The sequence below is a fragment of the Scyliorhinus canicula genome, chromosome 9 (assembly GCF_902713615.1).
Source record: "Scyliorhinus canicula chromosome 9, sScyCan1.1, whole genome shotgun sequence".
NCBI lineage: Eukaryota > Metazoa > Chordata > Chondrichthyes > Carcharhiniformes > Scyliorhinidae > Scyliorhinus > Scyliorhinus canicula.
In genome coordinates, this window is record NC_052154.1 from 85,455,958 (window position 1) to 85,483,904 (window position 27,947).

General features: G+C 44.2%; 1 protein-coding gene and 1 non-coding gene across 4 annotated transcripts in view; one reads left to right on the forward strand and one right to left on the reverse strand.

Moving 5' to 3' along the window:
* Positions 1-27,947, forward strand: part of vac14 (vac14 homolog (S. cerevisiae)) — a 413,902-nt gene that overhangs the window by 54,330 nt on the left and 331,625 nt on the right. For all 3 annotated transcript variants that reach the window (XR_005461858.1, XM_038807077.1, XM_038807078.1), the window contains exons 5-10: positions 2,931-2,993; positions 8,165-8,272; positions 8,763-8,872; positions 11,302-11,408; positions 12,337-12,471; positions 13,312-13,461. Coding sequence is in view for 2 of the 3 variants with exons in the window: in XM_038807077.1 (XP_038663005.1) it covers positions 2,931-2,993; positions 8,165-8,272; positions 8,763-8,872; positions 11,302-11,408; positions 12,337-12,471; positions 13,312-13,461 (673 nt within the window). In the remaining variant the exon portion in view is untranslated. The remainder of the gene's footprint in view (positions 1-2,930; positions 2,994-8,164; positions 8,273-8,762; positions 8,873-11,301; positions 11,409-12,336; positions 12,472-13,311; positions 13,462-27,947) is intronic.
* Positions 27,749-27,820, reverse strand: trnad-guc. The gene has a single exon. It is a non-coding gene; the product is annotated as a tRNA-Asp (tRNA).

A 27,947-nucleotide genomic window follows, 5' to 3' on the forward strand; every position in this document is an offset into this window, starting at 1 on the left:
ACTGGTTAAGAGTCATACCTGGCACAAAATAAGGTAGTTCTAGTTGTTGGAGGTCGACCATTTCAGTTCCAGGAGTACTGCAATGTGGTGTCCTAGGCCCAACCTTATTCAGCTCCTTTATCAATGACCTTCTCTCCATCATAAGATTAGAGGTGGGAATGATCGCTGATGACTGCACAATGTTCAGCACCATTCGCGACTCCTTAAGGGGCAGCAGGGTAGCATGGTGGTTAGCATAAATGCTTCACAGCTCCAAGGTCCCAGGTTCGATTCCCGGCTGGGTCACTGTCTGTGTGGAGTCTGCACGTCCTCCCCCTGTGTGCGTGGGTTTCCTCCGGGTGCTCCGGTTTCCTCCCACAGTCCAAAGATGTGCGGGTTAGGTGGATTGGCCATGCTAAATTGCCCGTAGTGTCCTAATTAAAAGTAAGGTTAAGGGGGGGGGGGGGGGGGGGGGGGGGTTGTTGGGTTACGGTATAGGGTGGATACGTGGGTTTGAGTAGGGTGATCATGGCTCGGCACAACATTGAGGGCCGAAGGGCCTGTTCTGTGCTGTACTGTTCTATGTTCTATGTCTATGTCCTCAGAGAATCAGCAGTCCGTGCCTACATGCAGGAACACCTGGACAACATTCAGGCTTGGTCTGATAAGTGGCAAGTAACATTTGTCACACAAGTACCAGTCAATAACCTTCTCCAACAAGTGAAATTCTAACCATTGCCTCTTGACATTCAATGGCATTGCCATCACTGATCTCCAGCTATCAACATCCCGGGGGTTGCCAGAGACCAGAAACTAGCCATATAAATACTGTGGCTACAAGAGCAGGTCCGAAACTGTGAATTTCTTTGAACATAGAACATAGAATGATACAGCGCAGTACAGGCCCTTCGGCCCACGATGTTGCACCGACATGGGAAGTCAAAAACTAAAGGCCATCTAATCTACACTATGCCATTATCATCCATATGCTTATCCAATAAACTTTTAAATGCCCTCAATGTTGGCGAGGTCACTACTGTTGCAGGTAGGGCATTCCACGGCCTCACTACTCTTTGCGTAAAAATCCTACCTCTGACGTCTGTCCTATATCTATTACCCCTCAATTTAAGGCTATGTCCCCTCATGCTAGCCACCTCCATCCGCGGGAGAAGGCTCTCACTCTCACTTTACCACTTCACTGTTGCTGAGTAACTCAGCTCCTGGCCCTCTCAAAACCTGTCCATCATCTACAAGGCAGGAGTGTGATGGAATACTCTCCACTTTCCTGGATGAGTGCGGCTCCAATAACACCCGAGCTCGACACCATCCGGGACACAGTAGCCTGCTTGACTGACATCCCACCCTCCACCACTGACACACCATCGCAACAGTGTGTCTCATTTGCCAGATGCACCGCAGCAACTCAACACAACTCCTTAGATAGGATCTTCCAAATCCATGACCACTACCGTCTAGAACAGGGGTGGGCAAACTACGGCCCGCGGGCCGCATGCGGCCCGCCAAAGGTCTTTATGCGGCCCACCAAGATCAAGTCATTAAAAAAAAATGTTTTTTTCTTTTTTTAATACGGTTAATGGGGGGGGGGGGGGGGGGGCTGTTGGGTTACTGGTATAGGGTGGATACGTTGACTTGAGTAGGGTGATCATTGCTCGGCACAACATGTGTTTCATGTGAAGTTTCTACTTTAAAATATTAATTAATAAAAATTAATTGCTTTTTTTTCTTTAAACTGAGTTACTTTGTGTTTCAAATAAATGTGTTTCATGTAAAGTTTCTACTTTAAAATATTAATTAATAAAAATTAATTGCTTTTTTTTTCTTTAAAAACCTTTTATTGGCTATTTTAAATATTAATTATTTTACTTAATATACTATGCGGCCCTTTAAAATTGTGAATTTCTGAATGTGGCCCTTGCACGGAAAAGTTTGCCCACCCCTGGTCTAGAAAGACAAGGGCAGCAGAAACGTGGAAACACCACGACCTGAAAGTTACCTGGAAGTTCCCCTCCAAGCCATCCATGACTTGGAAGTATATTGCTGTTCCTTCATTTCCACTGGATCAAAATGCTAGAGCTTCCTCTTTAACAGCACTGTGGGTGTACCTGGACCATGTGGGACTGTAATGGTTCAGGAAGCTTCTTCACCACCACAATTAGCAATGCCAATGAATGTTGGCCGAGCCAGTGATGCCCACATCCCATGAAAGCATTTAAAAAGGACTCCGAGAATACAGAAATATTCTGCAGCAGTCTGAGTTGCTACTTATCCTGTGTCATAACCATATCCAGCTGTTGCTTCCACCTTTACCTTAGCTTTTGGCCTTTTTTTACTTGTGACATATCACATCAGTGGTTCTCTGCCCCATCCCTTCCCACTCCTGACTGCAGTGTCTTCTGTGAGTTGTAGTCTGCTCTTCACCCAGTTCACCGCTCTCCTTCCTGTAGGGATCGAGAGACTGCAGGAGACACCACCTTTATTTTGGGAGGCGGGAGTGATGAAGTAAGCTGGCCAAACTCACTCAATAGTGTTGTTTCACAGTAACTTCATTGCAGTGTTAATGTAAGCCTACTTGTGACAATAAAGATTATTTATTTATTTTAAAATCTAGCGTGCTTTTTTTAAAAATCACTGGGAAATTATGATGCCAATTCCAGTAGACTCTCAGCCATTCTGGAAGAATTGGCAACCCTATAAAGGCTCTAGTTATAGTGTTGCCAATAAAATTTGAACACCTCTATCAAATGTTTTGTTAGCTCTTTTCTTCTGGTGAAAAAAATGGTCCTCCTAACAAAAGCCTCTCTTCCCTGAAGTCTTCAGGGTTATCCACATACCACAATCATTTAATTTCTAAAACTGTCCACTTTATCACAGAGTTGAAACGTTACCTCTAACAGTATTTGCTCTGAGTAACATGTCTCTGTTTTACACAGTTGGCTGCAGATCCAGATCCCAATGTTAAAAGTGGCTCTGAATTGCTGGACCGGTTATTAAAGGTAAGCATCTGAATTTGCAGCTGGACAGATTGGGTTGGGACTGTTTGGGTTGGGAACGGACCATGAATAAGCATGTTCCAGAAGTTTGTTGTGGGGGGGGGGTGTCTCTGAATGACAGTTTGAATTGACCATTACATATTCAAATGAACTCTCTCCTATCCTTGCCCAAGAGTTGTAGCGTCTCTGCAGTCGTCTTGTTTGACATTGAATTGTTAGCATTACAGACTGACAGACCTCTGGCCTGTATGAATTCTGACAATATCAAGGAATGCATCCATCTTGAAAGCCAAATAGAAGCATATGAGATAAGCTCAAGGAGATTAGTCAAAGCAATCAAGTTGCTAACGAAAGAGAAAATGCTGGAAAATCTCAGCAGGTCTGGAAGCATCTGTCGGGAGAGAAAAGAGCTAACGTTTCGAATCCGATGACTCTTTGTGAAAGCTAACAGACAGGGAAAGTGGGAAATATTTATACTGTGGAGTGAGAATGAAAGATGAGTCATAGCCACAGAAACCCAGGGAAACTGGGTACTAATGGCCACAGAAACGAAGGGGTGCTCTTTCCCCTTCGTTTCTGTGGCCATTAGCATCCTGTTTCCCTGGGTTTCTGTGGCTATGATTCATCTTTCATTCTCACTCCACAGTATAAATAGTATCAATATAAATATACACAGCATGTTGTGGAAATCATAATAAAGACAAATTCCTCGAGGTTCGATTTAAGGAAATTTATCTACACAAATATATTTGCCGAGAGTGTTCCATCTGCAAAAGCTAGTGCACTGCACTCTGAGATTCGATTGAAGACAGCATGTTTTATAGTCTGAAATCACAGTTTGAAGTAAACAGCCATGTTTATATTAAATAGACCTTGCAAAGTTTGTAAGCTGAAATACGTAGTACGTATGTTCTTGCCCATGGCTAAAAACAATTTGAGTACACATTTTGTTATCTTTCGGAGGACAATGTGTTTTCATAATAAGGCCAAGACCAGAATATTTCAGCATTTTCGCTAAAAATCAGTATTAACTATAGTCAAGCATGTCCCACCATGCTTCTAAATTGGCAATTCATTAATTTCCCTTCCACACAGTATAAATATTTATAAATAAATATTTCCCACTTTGTCTGTTAGCTTTGACAAAGAGTCATCGGACTCGAAACATTAGCTCTTTTCCCTCCCTACAGATGCTGCCAGACCTGCTGAGATTTTCCAGCATTTTCTCTAAGATTCCAGCATCCGCAGTAATTTGCTTTTAATCAAGTTGCTAATCTTTGAATGCCTCAATTTAAATCTTCCCTTTGCACTTCTTGCTCTAAGGGGGACTTGTCTCTCCAAAATAGTCCCTTATTCTTCATTTTGATAGAATAGAACATGTGATTCCCTCAATCCTAATCCTTCATTGAGAGTACTTTCAACTCTGCACTTGTGGAGAAGTCAAGTTGTGACATTACACGCACATAAAAGTGAAGGTGTGAATTATTTTCCACCCATTCAATTCATGAGCGTTAAGAGGGTTTTCAATCCTCTTCAAGACTGATGAAAAAGGATTTGTACTTCCAGTTAGTAGATGAAAGGACGACACAAGATAACAGATTTAAAGAATTCTACTGTAACAGACTAAAAGCACTATAACAAAATGCTGTATTTGTAGGCGGATGTCAGAACTTTCCCCTTTTAATTTTAACACAACTGAAAAACCCACTTCACGGATTTACTTTACACTGTCTCTTAAAGTCATTTGATTCTCTGGATCCAGTCCAAAGTGATTCTCAGCTCCCGAAGGTTCCTTTCCTTTCCCAACGCAGTAACAGGAGGAACGGTGGTGTAGTGGTATTGTCACTGGATTAATCCAGAGACCAATGTCTTGCCCAGAGGTCCCCGGTTCAAATCGCACCATGGTAGATTGTGAAATTTGAATTCAGTAAAAATTTGGAATTAAAAGTCTAATAATGACCAGGAAAACCCATCTGGTTTATTGATGTCTTTCAGATAATTAAATCTGCTGTCCTTCCCTGGTCCTGGCCAATGTGTGACTCCAGACCTACACAGCGATGTGGTTGACTCTTAACTGTCCCCACTCAAATGGCCGAGCAAGCCGCTGAGTTCAAGGGCAATTAGGGATGGGCAACAATCCTGGCCCAGCCAGCGATACCCACATCCCAAGAACAAATTTTGTAAAAAAAAAACTTTGAACCCCAGAACCCTCTCTCTTAATTACTCTGTTTTTCACAGAGATTCTTCCTCTTGCTCATGCTGGGTAAATCTTCCAGCCTTATTTCAAATCGCCATGAATTTGGTCATTTCAATCTGAGCGTGAGCTCCCACCCTCATTTCTGCGTGGTGAACCATAGAGACCGTTGGCCCATGTCTGCCACCTCTCTTCCGGGTCCTACCAGACTAACTTGTCTGTGATCTTGGTTGTAGTTCTGGAAAATAATGCCTGCCTCTCTAACCTTCATGTGAATCACATGGGCCTTGTATCCAGGTAAAAATGCTGATTAGTTGTTCTCTCGATCCCAATTCTATTCTATCTTGGAATTAAATGGACAGTTTAAGGCATAACTGTTCATAACTGGATATTTTTAACACCTTCCTGGAACTTTGGAGACTACCAATCTGTTACTCTAAACACAGATGCTGCTGTCATTGTCTCCCCAAGTGTGAACACCTATTCAGGGAGGCAATCTGGGCCTCCCTTTAATCTTTAATAGCCCCCACCCAGGCCTGACGTCAGGCAGAATTCAGAAATGGTTACGTGACCTTCCCCATGCTTCCATTTTACCCTACAGTAAAGAGACTGTCCCAAAGCACAACCGTATAAACTTCATAATTGTAACATAGAGCAATTTAGGTATTGCTCTTTCTAGGAGTAAGATAGCACAGTAACTATTAACTGCTGAAAGAAATGCATGTTCCTGTAGTACTTTTTGAAGAAGATTAGGGAGTAGCCATGAAACATGTTAGTAATACATGCATGTTCTTTATTCCTTGTACATTTTGAATGCTGGAAAGTCTAGGCCATGTCACTGGATTACTTTGCTTCCTTAAGCACCATTATGCTGATGTCTATACCTGTGCAACATTTCACTTTCTGGCACTGCTGCAGGGAGGTAGTCAGCAACTGGGGAAATTGGAGGCAGCGGTGGCCCTGACTGAGCAGTGCTGGTACAAGTCTGGGGGATCAGATTGCCTGCATGCTTGACTGTATAGTGGCCTTTGGCTCCTCACCCACATTTCTCAGTTTATAAACCTTTAAACTTGTAACAGCTACTTCTTAGCTAGTTTGAGCCATGCAATGTAGGTAAGTCAAGTGGAAAAACTTTTTGTTCTGTGCAGTTAGCCAGGTTACTTGTGAGCACTGAAGTTAAAGACAGTGGCTGCTTACATGACGGAAGTTATAGGAAGCAAGGTGACCACAACTGCGCGTAGGTTCGGGCCCAACCAAAGGGAAGCAGTATTTGTGGGGAACTGATCCTGTGGGGTTATAAAATTGTAAGTTAAGTTTTCTTTTGAGAAGTATCGCATCCGCCTCAGCTCCCTGTTACTCCACAGAAAATGGCAGAGGGTTGGGCATGCGGTCAGTGCCAAGGGCAGTAATGTGTTTCAGCGTTTCTCTTTAGAAACAAGAAAGGCTGATCTGCATCTTGTGTCGGTGTCCCAATCCCTCAAATCTACTCTCAGCAGAATGTCCTCTGCTGTGCCAACGTGATTAATATCCTACAATGCTCAGCCTTTGGTTGCCCAGGGATTGTCAGCCTTGAACTGAACTGAAAGAACTTCTGTGCTTTTGGCCTATTGCCCAACAGGACCTGGATTCAGACTCTTCACAGTATCTCAGACTGGACCATGGTGCAACCTCAGCCAGGTGTGAACATGGAAGGCATCCATTTCAGTTTGAAGTTGTTGGTCTTGCAGTGACACACGTGTATCTTGCTTTTTCGGTGATTAAGCTTGAGAAGTGCAGTCTCCACCCGCCAGTTGAAATTTGACCATATGGCTGCCATCTGTGCTGGAATAGAATTGAGCAGTGGGTAGAAAATTCATTGCCTCGAGCTGAGTTGCGAACTGGTGCTTTGCCACTGGCTGTTTTTGTTGTTTATGTAATAATGTTCCAGTGCACGACTGCCATGTCCCTGTGCTCATGCAGCACCCAAAGTCAGCAAGGTATCCTGCTTTTCCAAGCTGCTGGTGCTCCAAAGAAGAAGCAATGCGACCTGTAACATTTCCACTTGGACGTTGTGCCCTGCCTGAGTGAGATTGGAACTACAGATATGTGACGGGAAGAAAGTCTACACTGGAATAAGAACTATAGAGGTGCAAAAGCAGCCTTTGAGAATGCTTTGCCTTCAATTCAAATGCCAATAAGATGGGTGTGTCCACAGCTGTGATGGAAGAGTTGGCTGTCCAAAAAGTGATGGATGGCTATGTTTTTTGTAGCTTCTCCGCTGAATCAGAGTTTAATTGTTTTCTTGCCGTTATTGTTTTGTTGAGACACTTTGGGAGGCCAGAGTTGAGAGTATATTTGTAATAAGAGAGTTAACTTTTTCCTGGCCTCTTCCTTTGGCATGTTGAGAGTTTGCCAACCATATGGGGGGGAAAAAGGCTTTCGTGATCCGAGTGTTTTACAACCGATGAAATATGTTTTGAAGTGTAGGTGCGGTTGCAAAGTGGTAACCAATTTGCACAAGTTTTATAAATAATAATGTGATAATGATACGATCTGTTTTAGTGATGTTGGTTGAGGGATAAAGATTGGTCAGGACGTTGGGAGACCCCCACCCCAGTCTCCAGGATAATGTCCAATTGAGAGGGTGGATGTCTAATCTGATGATATGTATAAAATATGAGCCAAGGCTGACATGTAGTACAAGGTGCTAAGCATTTTGAAATCCATATCAGCTCTTTAATTCCTCACTCAGCCAATTTCAGGCAAAACTGTCGCACAGAATTTTCTTTCATTCTGGATATTTTGAGCAACGCTCATGGACTTTTGATCATTCTGAATTGGGAAATGTACTCGGTGATTCCTGTCGCAGGATGCTGTGAAGGTGTTTTCCATTTCACTGCTTGTGAACTGTTTAATGTGAAAGTACCGGTGACTGTCACCACTAATAAATATTTAGTCCATGATGGGTGATTTAATCCTGGTATAATTTCTTGTCTCGCAGGACATTGTCACAGAAAGTTCCATATTTGACCTCGTGGCCTTTGTCCCTCTCTTGAGAGAGCGAATTTATTCCAACAATCAGTATGCAAGACAATTCATCATTTCTTGGGTAAGTTCCAAAACATTTCTGACCTTCGGTTGGAGGAATGAAGTGTATTGCTCTGATTGGTAGCAGATTGAATCAATAGCTTGAGCATTTTAAAACTAAGAAGGGAAGCAACATTTCTGCTGCCACTCCAGCACTGATTTGGGCTTCAGGTTCTGGCTGAGGGCACATTAGTATATTACTTACAGCCATATCATACCTTGAACCGCACAGAAGCATGTGCGATTCAATGCAAGTGGTGTCCTCTCCATTAAACCTAGCATTTCTGTGTTGCTAAGCAGCCATCTCCTGTATTCCCATTAGTGACCAGCTCTGTATGTATTAGGAAACTTGCACTTAATCTAATGTTTCCCGCACTTAAACTGCAGCGATACATTCAGTTCCTTGTTTTTGATTGAATTCTGAGCTGCCAGGTCACCCTTGGGGTTCAGGCAGGGTGACCTCTGAGCATTGCCGGCTCTCATGCTATTTTCAATCTTGGCTATCTTTGCAGATCCTGGTATTGGAATGTGTTCCTGATATTAACTTGCTCGACTACCTGCCAGAAATTCTGGATGGACTCTTTCAGATCCTCGGAGACAACAGTAGAGAAATCCGTAAAATGTAAGTGTGGGTGGCCTGCACAAATGGTTCATCAATAGATTTCCTTTTCTTAAGCTTTAGGAATTGGATATTCATCCTGGTGTGAGTTGTTAATGGTCACTGGAGCATACATGCTCAATATCAAGGAGCCACGGCCTGGTGTGTTGACGTCCTTCACGATCTATGACTGTCGCTGTACGTCCTGAAATTCAGTTGATCAAAGTTGATTCTGATCAACTCTAGTGCCGGTCGATCCAAGTGGCACAGCACATGCTGTGTCTTTCAGGACAATAATGCCTCCTTTTTAATAAACAGCCTTGATCACAGAAATTGAGGAGAAATTTCTATACCAATTAGATTCCTGGAGTTATAACGAGAAACCTTGATCAGAGTTCTAATTCCACATGCTTAATTCTTGGATTAATATTTAATTTTTTAAAAATTATTTCATGATATGCGGGTGCCGTTGGCTGGGCCAGCATTTGCTACCCACCCCTAATTGCCCTTGAACTGAGAGGCTTGCTTGGCCATTTCAGAGGGCATTTTAAGAGTCAACAACATTGCCGTGGGGTCTAGAGCCATATGGAGACCAGACCAGGTAAAGAGGGCAGATTTCCTTCGACACGGCAGCACGGTGGTTAGCGCTGTTGCCTCACAGCGCCAGCGACCCTGGTTCGATTCTGAACTTGGGTGACTGTCTATGTGGGGTTTACACATTCTTCCCGTGTCTGCATGGGCTTCCTCAGGGTGCCCCGGTTTCGTCCCACAGTTCAAATATGTGCGGGTTAGGTGGATTGACCATGCTAAATTGCCCCTTAGTGTCCAAAACGTTAGGTGGGGCCATAGGTATAGGGTGGGATAGTGATTCTAAGGGGGAATTTGAATTGAAGAATCCAGTTAATTTTTAACACCAATCGATAATTTCCTGGCCACCATTACTGAGACTCGCGATGGGATTTGAACCCATGCCCTTCAAGCATTAGCCTGGACCTCTGAATTAGCAGTCCAGTGGCATAACCACTACATGACTATCTCCCATTTGAGTGGAGTGCTAGCTGAAGATCCTGCTTGCATGTCATAGAACATAGAACATATAGTTTGGCTCATCGAGTCTGCACCGACTCACTTCCACCCTATACCCGTAACCCAATAACCCCATCTCACCTTTTTGGTCACTATGGGCAATTTATCATGGCCCATCCACGTAACCTGCACGTCTTTGGACTGTGGGAGGAAACCGGAGCACCGGAGGAAGCGCATGCAGACACTGGGAGAACGTGCAGACTCCGCACAGACAGTGACCCAGTGGGGAAATCGAACCTGGGACCCTGGCGCTGTGCAGCCACAGTGCTATCCACTTGTGCTACCGTGCAGACAAGGATTGTCAGCAATGTCTTATTGCACCCAGTGGGTTATCCACCAATTAAAGCTTTCTGCAAGTTCCCTTCTCAGTTGCCTGGCAGGTTGCAGAACAAACTGTAATGACTTCTTTCCGATTGTGACATCCTGCCGAGTCCAATGAGTTCCTGCCTCTCGGCTGATTCACTCGTTGTCTTCCAGACAAAATAAAGAAACCCAGAATGCGCAAGGTGTTCCTGGTAAAAGGGATTGAATTTGCAGGATGATTGAGATCGGCAGCCTTGATCACAGGAAGCATTTCAGATGCAGATGGATACTTGACCAAGCTTTGTGAGTGGGGCTTGTCCATCAGCAGCGCATTGAGATCGATCCAGCTGTGAGCTAGCTTTCTAGAGAGCTACTTATGGTTTGTGAGCAAGGTAACCGCTAAACGACATACATGTGGAGTAACCTGGAACATACCACTGAATAAGTATTAAATACCATTCATATGTGGCTGTGCAAAGAAATTTAAAAGGGCATGGCATTGAAAAGCTGATTGTGCACAGTGGTGAAACTTCACAGCGAGCATTGGTTCTGAGCAGCATTGCTTAAGTAGTGAACCTGCTGCAAAATTCCATCATGTTCCCAATAATGGCACCATTACCAGAGTCCAGCAGTTGCATAATTCACCAATGTACATAGCTGAAATTGTACAAACCCAGAAAAAGCAGCTAATGGAGGTTGGGTCCTGGGGAAGGAGACGATGCCAGTCCCTATTTGAATGCAGAGATTGAATTTTTAAGTGTTTAAAAAAAGTCTTCATAATTAATTTACTGTTCAGGCTGATGGATTTTCCCCCCCCCTTCCTGAACTAGCATGCTGAAGGCAATTATTATTTGGTCCTTTTACGTAGTTGGCTATGATCGGCTATCTCAGCACAGGCTGCTGATTGAACTTTGAGTTCTACTGATCTGTCCATATTTTCTGCCTGAAACAGTCACATCATTGTTAGGAACACAGGGTGATTTGGTGATTTTTGTGTTTACCCCTTTCTTGCTGTGGCTTAATCAGCAGGTTCCACCTGGATAACATAATTAATTTCCCTCTAGGTGCGAAACTGTCCTTGTTGAGTTTCTGAAGGAGATCAAGAAAAACCCATCAAGTGTCAAATTTGCTGAAATGGCCAACATCTTGGTCATCCACTGCCAGGCCTCTGGTGAGTCCCCTTTCTCCACCCTGGTGTATGCTGCTGAGATCCTTTCTCTTTTTCCTTCTGCCCTCTTTTTCAGTCCCTTTCCACTCTCCTCTCTTCCCCCTTCCTCCTCTCCTCTTCTCTCTCATCCTTTCGTCTCTTCCCTCATTGTCTCCAGCTGTTATTTGTGAAACCAAAAGGTACTATCGCAATTTTAACTTAAAATGCTAAGAATTGTCCATGGTATATTTCTGTGAAGGTAATGGGTTCCTACCATGGTATTTTGCACTAAGGTGGAAAGTGTGATATGGAAATTACTGCAGAGCTAAATGGTGCAGTGTGTTAAATGCATTTGCTTTCGGGGAGTTTGGGTTTTAATCTAGCTCTGACTAGGAGGATAGTCTGCTCTTCACCATGTATAAGGGATTCATGTGAAATGAGTTGGGTAGCCTCAGCCGAGTTACTAGTGGCTGTGAATCCATATTGAAAAATTATTCACATTTCCCATATATATACTGAATGGGAGCTTATTTGAGCTTCTTGTTATAAAATGAAAATAAAGAATACTGTTCTTCTGACTTGAATTTTGAACCCAAGTGTTGAGCTCCAACCACGTCCAGCTAATAATTGGGATTGTGCTCTGGTCTTTTAATCTGGCAATGACTAAGCTCCAATCACCAGTTTCTTGCACTTGTTCTAAGTGTGGGTCGGGTACAGGGAATTTTACTCATCATTCTGTACCTGACTCGAAGTGCTTAACACTGATGTTACTCCTGAAATTTCATTCCTTGGGGCTGGCATTCACCTTGATCAGGAATGTACACATTCCCAATCTCAAACTTTGCACATTGTCCTTTGGAAGTCCTGCCACTGTCAGTTTTTGGTTGTTGAATCGGAGTGCTGTCGATGTGGTAGTGATGCCGTCTTTCCTATTGCTTCTTGCTTCCCATAGATGATTTGATTCAACTGACTGCAATGACGTGGATGAGGGAGTTTATCCAGTTAGCTGGCCGTGTGATGCTGCCCTATTCTTCAGGAATCCTGACAGCTGTTCTACCCTGCCTCTCCTACGATGACAGGAAGAAGAGTATCCTTCTCACCAGCCAAGCATTGAGTGCACGAGTTACACACTGCAAACCTATAGTTACATGCTTAGTGTGAAAGCAGAGTCTGCAGTTTATAGCGCGTTGCCTCTTTTGGGAATTCCTGCAGAATATATATATATTTTTATAATCTTTGATTACTTCTCCTCTTGACTTGAAGTCTGGTATTTCTTTCCCTCCCCCAGCCCCTCGGCAATTCATATTCATAGTAAGTGCTCCAATTTGTATAGTATCTCCACATGCATTCTGGCTTAAAAGCAGTTGCTTCTATCTCATTTGCAATCACGACACGGTGGCACAGTGCTTTCGATGGGTTGGTGCAGGCCAAATGGGCTGAATGGTCTCCTGTACTGTAGTGATTCTATGGTTCACGTTTCCCCCCCTCCACCCTGCTGACAAGCTAAGAACCATGAGCCTTTTGTTCCATTACCGCTCCCTTTGTTCATCTGTCTCCCAATTCAGAAAGCTGACAGCACTGTGTTCTTAGTCATGCTTGTGGCATGTGGTGTCAAGCACCGGCAAATGTTCCTCCCTGTGCTCCTGCTGCACTCAGTCCTGTCATCATTTGTTGGTGCCATTCTGGAGTTTGGCCATATCCTGAGTGGAGGAGAGGGGAGCCACAAGGAACTCTCTTCCCAGACCTAGAGCATCAGTGGCATGGTCGATTGCCAAAATTTCTGCAGCACTATCTTGGCCAGAAGGTTAACTGGAAATGTTTCTCTTGATCCTGTATTGTCTCAAAAGCATGTCGCTGTTATATTATTTGTTGTAGATTCTTGTCCTACTTTGTTCGTGGTGTGCTGACTTCTTAATTCAAAGTCCAGGTATTAAGGAAGTAGCGAATGTGTGCAACCAGACCCTGATGAAGCTGATCATGCCTGAAGATGACGGTGACAATATCCGACAGATAACGCTCCAGCAATTAGACGGTGCTGCTGACGAGTCCTTCTCAAGCCGCAAGAACTCCTCCGACCGTAAGTGATCGCTGCTTAATGACAGAGTGTGTTAAATAGAAACTGATTCATGTTGGAATGAGAGTTCAGCTGGACTTGAGTCGGAGATGCAACAATTCCAACGCTTGCTCCTCCCGATTGCTGAGTGGGTTGATGTGCATCTTCTCTAAAGCTGTGGCAAATATCTCCCCTGTATGAACCTAGACCATTGATGAACAACCTCGGCTAGTGAGTGGGCCACATGAGTGGCCCTTCTTCTCAGTGGGCTGCGAGATTGAATTCAGACTTGTTTACTAACCATGACCCCCATGAATAAGATTAAATACATTAAATACACGCTGAATATTTAATAACTAGTTAGAGAAAATGTTTAATAATTTATATATTAATGGAACTATCACCAACTTCAAATGATAAAAACAAAATAAATATTTATACTTTGGACACAGAGGAAGCGCACGGCTCTCACAGTCAATGCTATAAGCAATCAGCCTGCATCTCACTTCACTTGCCCTTGCTTTACGTGCAAATCACTTCAGTCAAACCGGTAGGGAAAAAACTGCATGGGTGGAAATCAGCGGGACAAACCTCCGTGTGGGCAACAGTCAACAAAATGTCTCGTATGCCGCACTCAGAACCCAGATGGGCTGCATGTGGCTCCCGGACCTGGACAATGAATGACAGATGGCCAAGTTGCCATGAGGCATGTCACAGCGAAGTAAGAGACTTTCATTAACTGGTTACCACATGTATGTGCTTTTCAGTAGAGAGTGACTGATGAACAGATGGGTGGAGGCATGCGTTTCCTGTTGGTCTCTGGCTCGGTGCTAGCACTTCAGCCCTGGATTCAGAAAATTGTGCTTTCAAACATCACTCCAGGGCTTGAACATGCAATTCATACTGTCAGCCCTAATTCTATAGTGTGCCTTGCTTTTAAAATCTCCGTTGATCTGTGGAACTCTTGATTTGCATCTCCTTTATGCCTTGTACAAAATTACAATAATACACTATCACGCCAAAGAAGATTCCTCAGTGCTGATCTGTTGTTCTTGATCACTTAACTATTCATTTAACATGGACTAAATACCATCTTATTTTGCTGAGTTTGGCGTTGAGGGTTATTTCTTGTAACCTGTGTCCTCACTTTTGTTTTATTCTTGGCCCTTTCTGCCTGCACTAATCAGCATCATCTTTGATGGCTATTTTCTCCCTTTCATGTGATATTGCGCTGTTTTCTCGCTTTCTAGTGCTTTAGATGGGTGATTTCCTGAGCCCTGTTGGAAAAGCAATGTACTGGCCAGCACTCTTCCCTTAAACATCACCATCATACTTTATTCACACATTCAAGCCAGGGGAATGGTTGCAACTTTATACAGACACGCAAGCACACAATAAGAAGATGGGAAAGAAAAGGTTTTTAAAACTGAAACTTAAAGAAGAATCACTGCAGATGTGGATATCGGTTCACATAATTGCGAAAGTCCAGAAAGAGAGTCCAATTCCCAGTTCAAGTAGTTAAAGCGGGGTTTTGCAGAAGTCTTTTAAAGTTGATGGTGATGCAGCAAGATGAGATCTGTATACAGAGACTTGATCTGCTTGGCAGAGGATGGCAAGAATCTTTCAGAGGAAACAGGTTCGAGGAGGCTCAGACTTGATGTAGACTGTTGGTTAGCCTGATGTTCAACTTTGATGTTTACAGATTGGGGTTTAAACAGCAGATTGATTGTGAGTCTGGAAATGTAATATTAAAACTTTCCAAAAGCCAGAGGCTTAGGTCACATGATGTTTCCCGTTAATGAGTCATAGATCATAGAATCCCTACAGTGCAGACGGAGGCCATTCGGCCCATTGAACCTGCCCCAACCCTCCAAAAGAGCACCCTACCTAGCCCCTGTCCCCCACCCTATCCCCATAACCCCACCTAACCATTGGATGCTAAGGGGCAGTTGATCATGGCCAATCCACCTAACCTGCACATCTTTGGACTGTGGGAGGAAACCCACGCAGATATGGGGTGAATGTGCAAACTCCACATAGACAGTCACCAAAAGTCTGAATCGAACCCGGTCCCTGGTGCTGTGAGGCAGCAGTACTAACTACTGCGCCACCGTGCCACCCCAAGTCAGTTGCAAGTTCATCAGCAATTTCTATGCCTCTGGTCAAAACCCATATTTCACCATGGGAGATTAATGGTGGCTTTTAGTACTTCTACATGTCCAGTAAATTTTGATTACTTCATCTTTGTTATCGGACCAGGCTAGAGATGCAAATTATCTGCTGGTCCCTGGTTTTGTTGATTGTAATGTGTCGTTAAGACGTTTGTGATTCTTCAAGGACTAGGGTTGAGATTTTGCCCTGTAACATCCGCTGGAAATTTCTAGAAACTGTAACCAACTTATGAATCATGTGATCTGAAGCAGCCATCCTTTGGTTCAGCAAGGTCGCCTTTAAATAAGTAAAATGGTTAGGTTTATAATCTCTTTGATGCCCTGGGACCATGACATGGCACTAAGCCCATTAGCACAACTACTAGAGGGCAGATGCTACCATCAGATGGGGGAGAAGTGAAGAATAAATGTAGTTTAAGGGCAAAAATATATAAAATAGTAAACAAGGACATATAAAATGCTCTTTAGGGCAGGTGGTGGAGAGGTCGTTCAGAGGGAGAACTCTGCTTTAAGGAAGGTCTTGCGGATGGAATGGGAAGGGAGAGGTTCTGAGAAATTCCTGCATGTGGGACCTAGGCAGCTGAAGACACAGACACTAGGACTGGAGTGAAGGTGGCAAATGCAGAAGGTTTCAGCTGAGTGGAGGGCTACCCAGTGTTATGGGGTTGTGGTCCTGGAGGAGGTTAGAGAATGGGGAAGAGTTAGATGCCGGGCAGATCCAACATCAGTGTTATAAAGTGGTGCCATTGATTAACACCACAATCACCAACCACAGAAAAATACAAAGACTAATAGCTAAGAATTGGATATGGGCTCTCCCAAGTCCCTGGGATCCTCTTTGCAGAAACGCATCTCAACCTAGGAGGCTGGCTTTGAATTTTTTGCATCTGCAAATTGAAGAGCATTTTCAATATTCACCTGGCATGTACCACACGGGTAAGGCTGGCCGTGCTTTGGGCTATAGTCTGTAATTCCTTGACTGTCTCACCAGCGCCTTCAAGACCAACCTCTCCTTCAAGAACAATCTTAATAAATCTACCAGCTTTGATAAAGAGTCACCCAGACTCGAAATGTTAGCTCCCTTCTCTCACCACAGATGCTGTCAGACCTGAGATTGTCCAGTATTTTCTGTTTTCATTGAAAATCTACCTCTTTGACTAAGATCCCTCCTGATAGCTTTTCTTTGGTTTCATATCCATGTCTTTCTGACGCTTTGTGAAGTGCCATGGATGTCTTTCTATGTTTTGAGTGTAACGTGGATGCCAGTTGCTGAATTTGATCTGGGTTTCAGTGGTCTGATTAAATGATTGCCAGTAAATTTGGTAGAGCAGTTTCGAGTCTTGCATCCAGCAGGTGGCACTATAGGCTCACCGGTAAACATTCAAACACTCACTTGATTTGGCTTATCGGCTGTTTTGTTTCCTCCATCCAATAAATTGTGGAAAATGATTTGGATTTGTTAACTAAATACAGAACCATAACAGCACGGAAGGAAGCCATTCAACCCCTCATGCCTGTGCTGTCTCCCTGTACTAGCGACTCAGCTACTCCCACTGCCCATCATTTCCCTGTAACTCTGATTTCTCATTCTTCTGATGTGTAGTTACCAGATCGATTGCGGTGTTAATGCACATTACTGCTTAAAAAGTGATCTTGATCATTGAGATGGCTTGGGAATGGGAGGAGGAGTTGAAAAAGTCAACATGTTAAATGATTTTCCTAGAGTAGAATCCCCCCCAATTTGGTAGAGCCAGTGGCACTGAGTGATGTGTTATTGGGGTGCGTGATTGCAACCTTTATTCTCTCTTGTGCATGTGTGTGCCTGTAGCACCATTCGCATTCTCTTTCTTAAATGCTTGGTCCCCTCAACGTATGAATCGGAGGAGGCCATTTTGCCCCTTGAGTCAATTCTGCCATTCAGCGAGATGATGACCCCCATACCATGAACAAAATGTCTGACGATCTTAAGTTTGAAATTGGCAATTGCCACTTGTGGAAGAGAGTTTTAAACTGCTGCCACTCTTTGCGTGGAGAATGTTTCCTGATTTAATTCCGCATATGCCTGGATCTGCCCAGTTTGGGATTTCCCAACCAGCAGAAATAGCTTCTCCATCAACCCTCTCTGTTTACCTTGATGTCATTGGATCTTTGATCAACTCATCATCAACTTGTAAATTCATAGGATTTCAATCACGGTGTGTGTAAACTCTCTCTGGAATTTAATCTTTGGAGCCCGGATATCGCTCTGGTAAATCTACCAAGGTCTATTCTATTCCTAAAGTTGAAAATAGTCCTGGAGTTTGTGATCAGATTAATAAATATATTGACTAGAATAAATAATTGAATCAAATAATTAATTAAAGCACATAATGTTAATTATATTTCCCCTCTTCCCCCTCCTGGGACAGGTTGGTGAATGGCCCCATACTTTGTGGGAGCCATCTTCAGACCCTCAGATGGTGTACATGATCTTCTTCAGGTAGAGAAATTCTGATGGGTCTGCCAGCCAGTCTGCAGCTGTGGGTGGTGCTGCTGATCGCCAGCCAAGCAGAATTCTCCGGTGGGCGATTAGGGAAGCAAGGGCAAGGGCGTCAGGCCTCTTCCCCTATGTAGCTCTGGCTGGTCCAATGTCCCAAAGACTGCCACTCTCAGGCACGGCTCCATCCTCACCCCTCAAGCTTGGATATTGCCTCGAAGAAGGCTGCACAGAACCAGACAAGTTTGGGGCAGGATCAGAACATATGGGCGTAGTTGGACAGGACCCTCTGGCACGGTTCACATTTGTCCTCTACCTCCAGGAGGAACCTGCTCGTTCGCGTTCTTGTCAGGCGTGCGTTGTGCACAGCTTTTAGCTGCCTGAGGCTTAGCCTTGCGCAGGAAGACGTGGAGTTGGCCTTGTTAAGTGCTTCGCTCCAGAGTCCCCACCCTACTTCTTCGGTGCTGAGCTCTTCCATTTGGAAGAGTCAATTACTAGGGGGCATAGATTTAAGGTGCGAGGGCCAAGGTTTAAAGGAGATGTACGAGGCAAGTTTTTTTACACAGAGGGTGGTGGGAGCCTGGAACTCGCTGCCGGGGGAGGTAGTGGAAGCAGATAAAATAGTGACTTTTAAGGGGCATCTTAACACATACATGAATAGGATGGGAATAGAGGGATATGGTCCCCAGAAGGGTAGGGGGTTTTAGTTCAGACAGGCAGCATGGTCGGTGCAAGCTAGTAGGGCCGAACGGCCTGTTCCTGTGCTGTAATTTTCTTATTTCTTTGATTTGGGTGAAGTAATTGAATATATGGTACCTAAATTTGCTGACGACACAAAGAGAAAGTAAGTTAATGAAGAGGATGTACGAAGGCTACAAAGGGTCATAGTTTGAGTGGGCAAAGACCTGGCAAATGAAGTATAGTGTGGGCAAATATGAAATTCTCCATTTTGGCAGAAAGAATGAAAAATAACCTCATTACATTAAAGGTGAGAGATTACAGAGCTCTGAGATTCCGAGGGATCCGGGTGTCCTAGTGCATGAATCATGAAAGGCTAGTTTGCAAGTACAGCAAGTAACTTAAAAAGTTAGTAGATGTTATTATTTATTGTAAGGGGAATTGATTACAAAAGTAGGGAGGTTATGCTTCAGTTGTACATAGAACATTACAGCGCAGTACAGGCCCTTCGGCCCTCGATGTTATTGTTATCGAATTGAACCATTTTCACTACCCCCCTCGGTGGGATTTGAACCCGGTCACCAGGGTGTCACCTTGGGATCACTAGTCCAGCGACAATACCACTCTACCACCCCCTTCCCTTTAGGGCATTGGTGAGACCACATCTGGAGTATCGTGTAGAGTATTGGTCTCCTTATTTAACAAAAGATGAAAATCCATTGGGACTAGTTAAGAGAAGGTTTGCTAGACTTGTCTTGTGAGGGAAGATTAGAGAGGGTATGCTTGTATCCACTGGAATTTAGATGAGTAAAAGACAATTTGATCAAAACCTTTAAGTTCCTGAGTGGGTATTGTTAGGGGGGATGTGGAGAGGATGTTTTCACTTGTCGGAGAGTCTTGAACAGCAATCACTGTTTAAAAATGAGGGTTTGCTTATTTAAGACAGAAATTAGGAAAATTCTTGTCTCCGAGGGTCTCTTGAGTCTCTGGGATTTTTCCTCAAAAGGCAGTGGAAGCAGAGTCTTTGAAAATTTTTAAGGCAGAGCTAGATAGATTCTTCATTAACAAGGGGGTGTAAGGCTACCAGAGTCAGCAGGAATGCGGAGTTGAGGTTACAATCAGATCAGCCATGATCTTGTTGACTGGCGAACAGGCTCGAGGAGCCAGGTGGCCTTCTCCTGCTCCTAATTCACATGTTTGTATGTACACTGCAATCCCTCCCAGATCAGTATATCCTTGAGAAGATGAGTTGCCCAGCACAGCTTGCAGTTTTTCCAGGTGTGATCAAAAGCGGAAGGATAATTTGTATTCCAGCCCTTTCGATACAAAGGCTAGTATTCTAATCTCTTTTCTGATTATTTCCCTTGGTTGTCCACGACGTTCTAACATGCGGATTCTTGCTCATTTTCGTTCTTGCATTCATGGTGTTCCCCTCTCGTATGCATTCACTCTTTCTTTCTCTCACATTTAAGAAACCCATTGAGTGGAGGGTGTGATATGAGAATTAGCGTTTTAAGCATTTAATACCTGAGGAGTTGGGACCTGGACTAATATTGACTCCTGATTGATTGATTTCACTTTCCTCGAATGATATGAGTTGAGAGTCTGCAGCAATGTTTTGGGCTAGTGGAGAATGCTGATAAAGAAATTAGCAGTTACAGTCTCGTTTGGAGCTTCTGAAATTGGCTCATGTGAGAAATGAAGATGTCAGATCAGTGCAGTAGAGGGCGCCCCGAGCCAGGTCTACCCATGGACCAATGAAGAGCTATTTATTGTCTGCTTGATGCTGATATGTGGTGACAAGGTTCCATTTGCAGAATTGATCTTCCTAACTAAGAGCACGAGAAGTATTAATCTGTCCCTGATTGTACATGGAGTTCTCCGTGCATTTAGAGGTACTTGCTCTCCTGATTGTATTGCATCCCTCAGGCGGACTTTTCACTTCTCGAGCCTGGGAGAGAGTTGCATCCACAGCGATTGTGTACAATGTATAAAATGTAATCGTTGCAAATTCAGTGTGATGGCAAAGCCAGCAGCCGCAGTATGGAGCAGCCGATATAACACTTTGTGTGAAAAAGCTTTTCTTTGTATCGCTTTTGCTTCTTTTAACCATATTCTGTGCACTCTGGTTCTCCTTCTGTCAATGGAAAATGTTTCCCTCTTTCGGCTTTGTCCAAGCCCTTCACAATTTTAAATCCTCTCAAATCTCCTCTCAGCCTTCTTTTCTCCAAGGAAAAAGAGTCCCAACTTCTCCAATCTATCTTCAAAACTGAAGTTTCTCATCACTGGAATCATTCTCGTAAACCTCCTCAGCACTCTCTCCAATGCCTCACATCCTTCCTAAAATGCTGCTCTCAGAACTGTATGTGGTACTGCAGCTGAGGTCAACTAGTGTCTTATACAAGCTCAATAGAACTTCCTTGCTCTTGTACGCTACACCCCAATTAATAAACCCTGGGATACTGTGTGCTTTAATGGGCAGCATGATAGCACAGTGGTTAGCACTGTTGCTTCACAACGCCAGGGACCTGGGGTTATTCCCGGCTTGGGTCACTGTCTGTGCGGGTCTGCAAGTTCTCCCCATATCTTCATGGGTTTCATCCAGGTGCTCCGGCTTCCTCCGACAAGACCCGAAAGACGTGCTTCTTAGGTGAATTGGGCAATCTGAATTCTCCCTCAGTGTACTTGAACAGGCGCCACAGTGTGGCAGCTAGGCAATTTTCAGTTACGTCATTTGCAGTGTTAATGTAAGCCTACATGTGAAACTAATAAAGATTATTATTAACTGCTCTCTCCAACAGTGTTGCCACTTCCAATGATTTATGCGCAGGTCCCTTTGCTCCTGCACTCCTTTATTGTTGTACCCTTTATTTTATGTTGTCTCAACATCTAAATGCATCACAGCTCATTTCTCTGCATTGAACTTCATCCGCCGCCTCTCCACCCATTCCACCAACTTGTCCATAGCCATTTGATATTCTGCTGACAATGCTTCCAAGTTTTTTTTTCATCTGCAGATTTTGAGATTGTTTCCTGTACACCAAAGTCTTGATCATATACATATCCAATACTGACCCTTGGGGAACTCCACTACAAACCTTCCTCCAGCCTGAAAATCATCCATTAACCATGACTCAGTTTCTTGTCCCTTGAGCCAATTTTGTGTTTGTGTTGCTACTGTTCCTTTTATTCCATGAGCGAAAACCTTTCTCACAGTGGCACACAACAGGATGCGTTTTGCAAGTAAGGTTTTGGATGAGGGTATCTTTGCGAGAGTTGCCTTTCATGTCAGCCTTGCCACGAATTGACATTCCGTGCTACAATGTCGGAGGAGACATCTTTAGGGTGAGATGTTAAAATGTGGCCCTTTCTCCCCCTCGGGTGGACATTAAAAAAATCCTATTTTGTTTTGAAGGTTAGCAGGAAAGTTCTGTCCAGTCCTGGTCAATGTCTATCAATTAACATAATGAAATCAGATGATTATCATATTGCTGTTTGTGGCAGCTTAATCCGCACAAATTGTTTGCTGCCTTTCTTATATTAGGATGTTAGGATATTAGGATGAACGGACATCACGCGATAATCACCGGGCAGGAATGTTCCCTTCCAGTCGGGGAACACTTCAGCAGTCAAGGGCATTCAGCCTCTGATCTCTGGGTAAGCGTTCTCCAAGGCGGCCTTCAGGATGCGCAACAACGCAGAATCGGCAAGCAGAAACTTGCAACCAAGTTCCGCACACATGCGTATGGCCTCAACTGGGACTTGGCTTCATGTCGCATTACATTCACTCTCCCACCATCTGGCATGGGCTTGTGAAATCCTACCAACTGTCCTGGTTTGAGACAATTCACACCTCTTTAACCTGGGATTACCCCCTCTCTGGATCTGTAAAGACTTGATTACCTGCAAATGTTTGCATTCAAAGTATCGTCTTGCATCTTTGACTTTATCTAGAAATACATATATATGTTTCTGGAACCTACCTCTTCATTCAACTGAGGAAGGAGCCATGCTCCGAAAGCTAGTGATTTGAAACAAACCTGTTGGACTTTAACCTGGTGTTGCAAGAGTTCTGACTGTTCTCACCGCAGTCCAACGCTGGCATCTCCACATCTTTCCTATATTATGACAGTGGCTACACTTCACGTACTGCCTGATTTGCTGTAAATCGCTTTGGGGCATCCTGAGATCATGGAAGATGCTATATAAATGCATGTTTGTTCTTTTAACTACTATAGTATTATGTAGTGTTGAACCTGGTTAGACCGGAGTACATGTAGTTAAGATTGGGGAGGAGGTGGGTAGCATGGTGGCACAGTGGATAGCACTGCTGCCTCAAGGTGCTGAGGTCCTAGGTTCGATTCCGGCTCTGGGTCACTGTCCGTGTGGAGTTTGCACATTCCCCCCGTGTTCGCATGGGCTTTGCCCCCACAACCCAAAGATGTGCAGGGTAGGTGGATTGGCCATGCTAAATTGCCCCTTAAATTGGAAAAAATTAATTGGGTACTCTTAAATTTATATTTTAAAAAAAGATTGGGGAGGAGTAGTGAGATTCGGCGTAAAGTGTGTCGCAAACGGGTGGGACTCCTCTTCACTTGGTATGTCCATTTGAAAAACAAGCCCTCTTGTCCAGGGTTGAGTTTGCAGCCCGAATGTCACCCAGTTTCTCTGATGCTTTAGAGATGCCCTTGGGAAGTGCCTTTCATGAATACATTTCTGTAAGGTGAGAGGTTTGAAAGTATTTTAACGCCTGTGGTGTTCCCTGAAGGATTATAATAACAATGTTGTGTGATTGCCATGTATCGAAAGGATCCTGTGAAATTGCATGGATGGTTTGAAGAATTCTATCCGGATTTTAGAAAGGATTGATCCCACACTCCTCCCAAATTTCTGAAATTCTAATAATGGCAATGTAAGGGTCCTTCCTATTCATTCCCTTATTTCCCCATTCGTTTATTTTGCTGTTGCCATTTTGATCCGTGGACGATTAGTGGACATGTACTTTTAAGTCAAGCAGCAGCAGAGGAGTTCAGAAGTTACAGGAGGCAATACTCTGCTAGTCTCTGCAAGCTTGAACAGGAGCTTCAGATGTTTCGGCAGCAGAGAGAGAGATGGGATGGGTATCACTTTGATTGATTGGCTTGGAGCTAGAGAATTGGTCCAAAAGGCCGTACTCTGCCCAGCAGCAAGTGGTGATTGGATTCTGCCCCAATGGAATGATTTTCAGAGTCCCAAGGAGCTCAGTTCTCTCACTCGCTCTCGCTCTCACCTCCGTGTTTCCTCCAGAAAGGCTATGAGTGCTGTATTTCTGCAACTGCAGACAGCCTGAATGAATTAATCTACAGGAAAACCTTTACAGGCTGCAAACAAAGACCAGGCCCCTCCCTCTCTCTCCAGAAAGGCTGTATTTCTGAAACTAGAGGCCTGGTTGAACCTACAGTAAAGCCTCAGACTGAAAGAAGAGTTTGAAGAGGGGTATGCTGGAAACAATCCTCTGAAACAAAGGCACTTTTTCCCTTTTACTTTTGTTTTATTTTCATCCCTTTCTCTCCCTCTGTATGTCTTGTGTGTATTTGCGTAGAGGGTGGAGGCGGCCTGTTAAAGCAGGGAATTAGATAATAGTTAACCAGTTGTATTTGCTACATATTTCATTACAGTTCTTGTTATAAATACAATGTCATTGCGTTTGCAATTACAAATTTGGTGACTGCAATTATTGGGCAGCCGAGGGCCAAAAACTTTGGGCATTTCTAAAAATTAATTGTTAACTCACTTGTGTGATGACTCTGGGTCTAATGGGGCGGGAATTGACCGCACACTAGCCCAGGGGGCCATGACATCAGATCTAATGTCCAATTGGATGGGAATTGACCGTGCACTGGCCAAGGAGCACATAACATCAACTTATGGAAATGCACAAGTGTGGTTATAATCATCCATTGGTGAAACGGATTATTCTGAAAGATGCTGTGTGCTTGTGGCACTGAGGAGATGAGACCCTTTGCCATCTTACTCCAGAGGACTGTACAGGAGTGTGGAAATAATTGCTCTTTGTGACTTTAAAATGCCGTTGTGTCACACTTTGCAATTGATCTGAGATGTGAAAAGGCATCCCCAAGACTCCCTGGTAACAAGCCAAGGGTGGTAGATTATAAAACTATCTCAGGAGGACCTGTTCTGATATAGATTGCATCAGGACTGACTGAAGACATAGAATTATAGCCGGGTGTTACAGCACAGAAAGAGGCCATTTGGTCAGATTAGTCTCTGCAAGGGAAAATTAGCTTGGCTCACTCTCCAATCCTTTCCCTGCAGCCTTGCTGTACATTCCTCTTCAGAAAATGATCCGATTCCTTTTTGAAAATGATGATTGAATCTGCTTCCATTGCACACTCAGGCAGTGCAATCCAGATCCTAACCCCTCGGTTTTTAAAAAAAAAAAGTGTTTCCCTCATGTTGCCTCTGGGTCTTTTTAGGACAGTTTGAAGAGGGCTTGCTCTGATATAAATTCAGTAGGACCTCTGGAGGAAACGTTGAGGTCTGTGCCGCAAGTCTTTGAAACCTTTTTTCCTGTCCTCTGACAATCGGTTTTGTTTGATGGTGTTTGATAGAACTACAACCCATGCAGCTTCCAAAAAGCATGAAAAGAACGAAAGCATGAATACTGCAAAGCTTTTATCTTTTGTAGTCATGCCAGCTGTACTCCTACTTGAAGATTATGTACAAGCCCTTGATACAAGTTGTCGAAATTTATGTGATGTGTGATTGGAAGTGTTGTAGTTGGTTGAGATAAGAGTTGCCTGCAAACAGAAGTGACAAGGTGGGGGTTGCACTCTGTCATATTCTACCTGACATCCTTGCTCCATTCAAATGTGGCCCAGAATTATTATTGCGAATGGAGTGGAATGAAGGATAATGGTTAATCTGGTTTCGGTACTGTACTGTCACTTGGTTTATTGGTGCCAATACATCTTGGGAAGCAGCAGACTCAAATTAATTCATTTCAGCGATATATGATAGCTAACTCATGTTAGATTGTACCCATCTCTCTTGATTGCAGCCACCAGCACTAAACTGCTCAAAGTACTCTCTCTCTCTCTCTCTCTCTCACTCTCCAGACACCACCCAGGCTTTGAAAGACTGGATCTTTAATTGTACTGTTGGATGATTTCCCGCAGATTAGGTGACCATAGTTGGGCACGTGAGGCAATTTTAATGAATGCATGCTGCAGACCAGGGAAGGCAGTGCATAAACGGAAACTCTGGCAACTGCTGCCTGCAGGTTTACAATCTTTGATTTTGATCAGGAACTCTGCATGTTTGGATTTTCTTTCAACATTCCCAGCAGGCAATCTTCCCCACTAAATATTAGCACTCTTGTTGCCTCCAGTATGAAAATGTCACCTATTATCATCACTCAAACTGTTCTGGATTAATCGGCGTACTCTTTTCTCTAACATTTAAAAGCCAATTGGTTCTGGACCCCAGTCAGGCGAAACATCCTCCCTGCATCTGCTCTGGCAAGCTCTGAGAATTTTGTATGTTCCAATGAGATCACCTCTCACTCTTCTAAACTCGAGAGAACATAAACCTAGCCTCCTCAATCTCTCTGCATAGGACATCATAGGTGATGGGAGAAATATGATTTGGCACTAGATGGAATGCAGGAAACAGAGTTTTGAATGAGCTGAAGTTTGTTGCAGGGTGCTGTATGTGGAGCCAGACAGCAGAACACTGGAATAGTCAACTCAGGAGGTGACAAAGTAGTTGCAACTGCATATGAAGTGAGATAGGTGCAAAACCAGCTGTGTTGCAAGCTGGGAGGAGGCGATCTTTGTGATGGACAGAATATGGGATTGGAAGCTCAGCTCAAGATTGAATGGGATGTTAATATTGAAAGCAGGCCGGTTCAACAGGTGACAGTGGACAGAATGGGGGATTAAGAGGTGGGGGTGAGGTAAAGTTGTTTTAGATGTGGAAATTGGAGCCAGGGCTTCGGCTGAAGAACAATGGCTTTGTTCTTCTGTATTTAATTGGAAGACATTTCAGCTTGCCCAGGCCTGGATGTCAAATGGCAAGACAATGGAGAAATTGTGGTGGGAGGGGGGATTGTGCGAATGAGAGAGGGAGCAATTGTGCGAGTGAGTGAGAGGGGCGATTGTGCGAGTGAGTGAGAGAGAGGAGCGATTGTGCGAGTGAGTGAGAGGGACGATTGTGCGAGTGAGTGAGAGGGGTGATTGTGCGAGTGAGTGAGGGGCGATTGTGCGAGAGAGTGAGGGGGCAATTGTGCAAGTGAGTGAGAGTGGGATTGTGCGAGTGAGTGAGAGTGGGATTGAGTGAGTGAGTGAGAGTGGGATTGTGCGAGTGAGTGAGGGTGCGATTGAGTGAGTGAGTGAGAGTGGGATTGTGCGAGTGAGTGAGAGTGGGATTGTGCGAGTGAGTGAGAGGGGGATTGTGCAAGTGAGTGAGGGGGGGATTGTGCGAGTGTGAGAGAGAGGGGAGATTGTGAGAGAGGGGAGGGATTGTGCGAGTGACGGAGGGAGCGGGGGTTGTGCGGATTAGGGTGACCTTGGGATAGTGGCTTGGCCAGGGATTAATGTAGGGGAGCTATGTAGCTGGCCAATGTGTTTGTGACTGTTCCTCTTCCTAACATATGCATATAGAACAGTACAGCACAGAACAGGCCCTTCGGCCCTCGATGTTGTGCCGAGCAATGATCACCGTACTTAAACCCACGTAACCCGTATACCCGTAACCCAACAATCCCCCCATTACCTTACACTACGGGCAATTTAGCATGACCAATCCACCTAACCCGCACATCTTTGGACTGTGGGAGGAAACCGGAGCACCCGGAGGAAACCCACGCACACACTGGGAGGACGTGCAGACTCCACACAGACAGTGACCCAGCCGGGAATCGAACCTGGGACCCTGGAGCTGTGAAGCATTGATGCTAACCACCATGCTACCGTGAGGCCCCTGGGTCCCCGTCGGGGAATTGAACCCCGGTCTCCCGCGTGACAGGCGGGGATACTAACCACTATACTAACGAGGATAAGGTAAGGACTGCAGATTTCCTCCCCGAGGACATCAGTGAACCAGTTGGGTTTTTAACGATAATTGGCAACGGTTTCATGGTCATCATTAGACTTTTAATTTCGATTTTTATTAAATTCCAATTA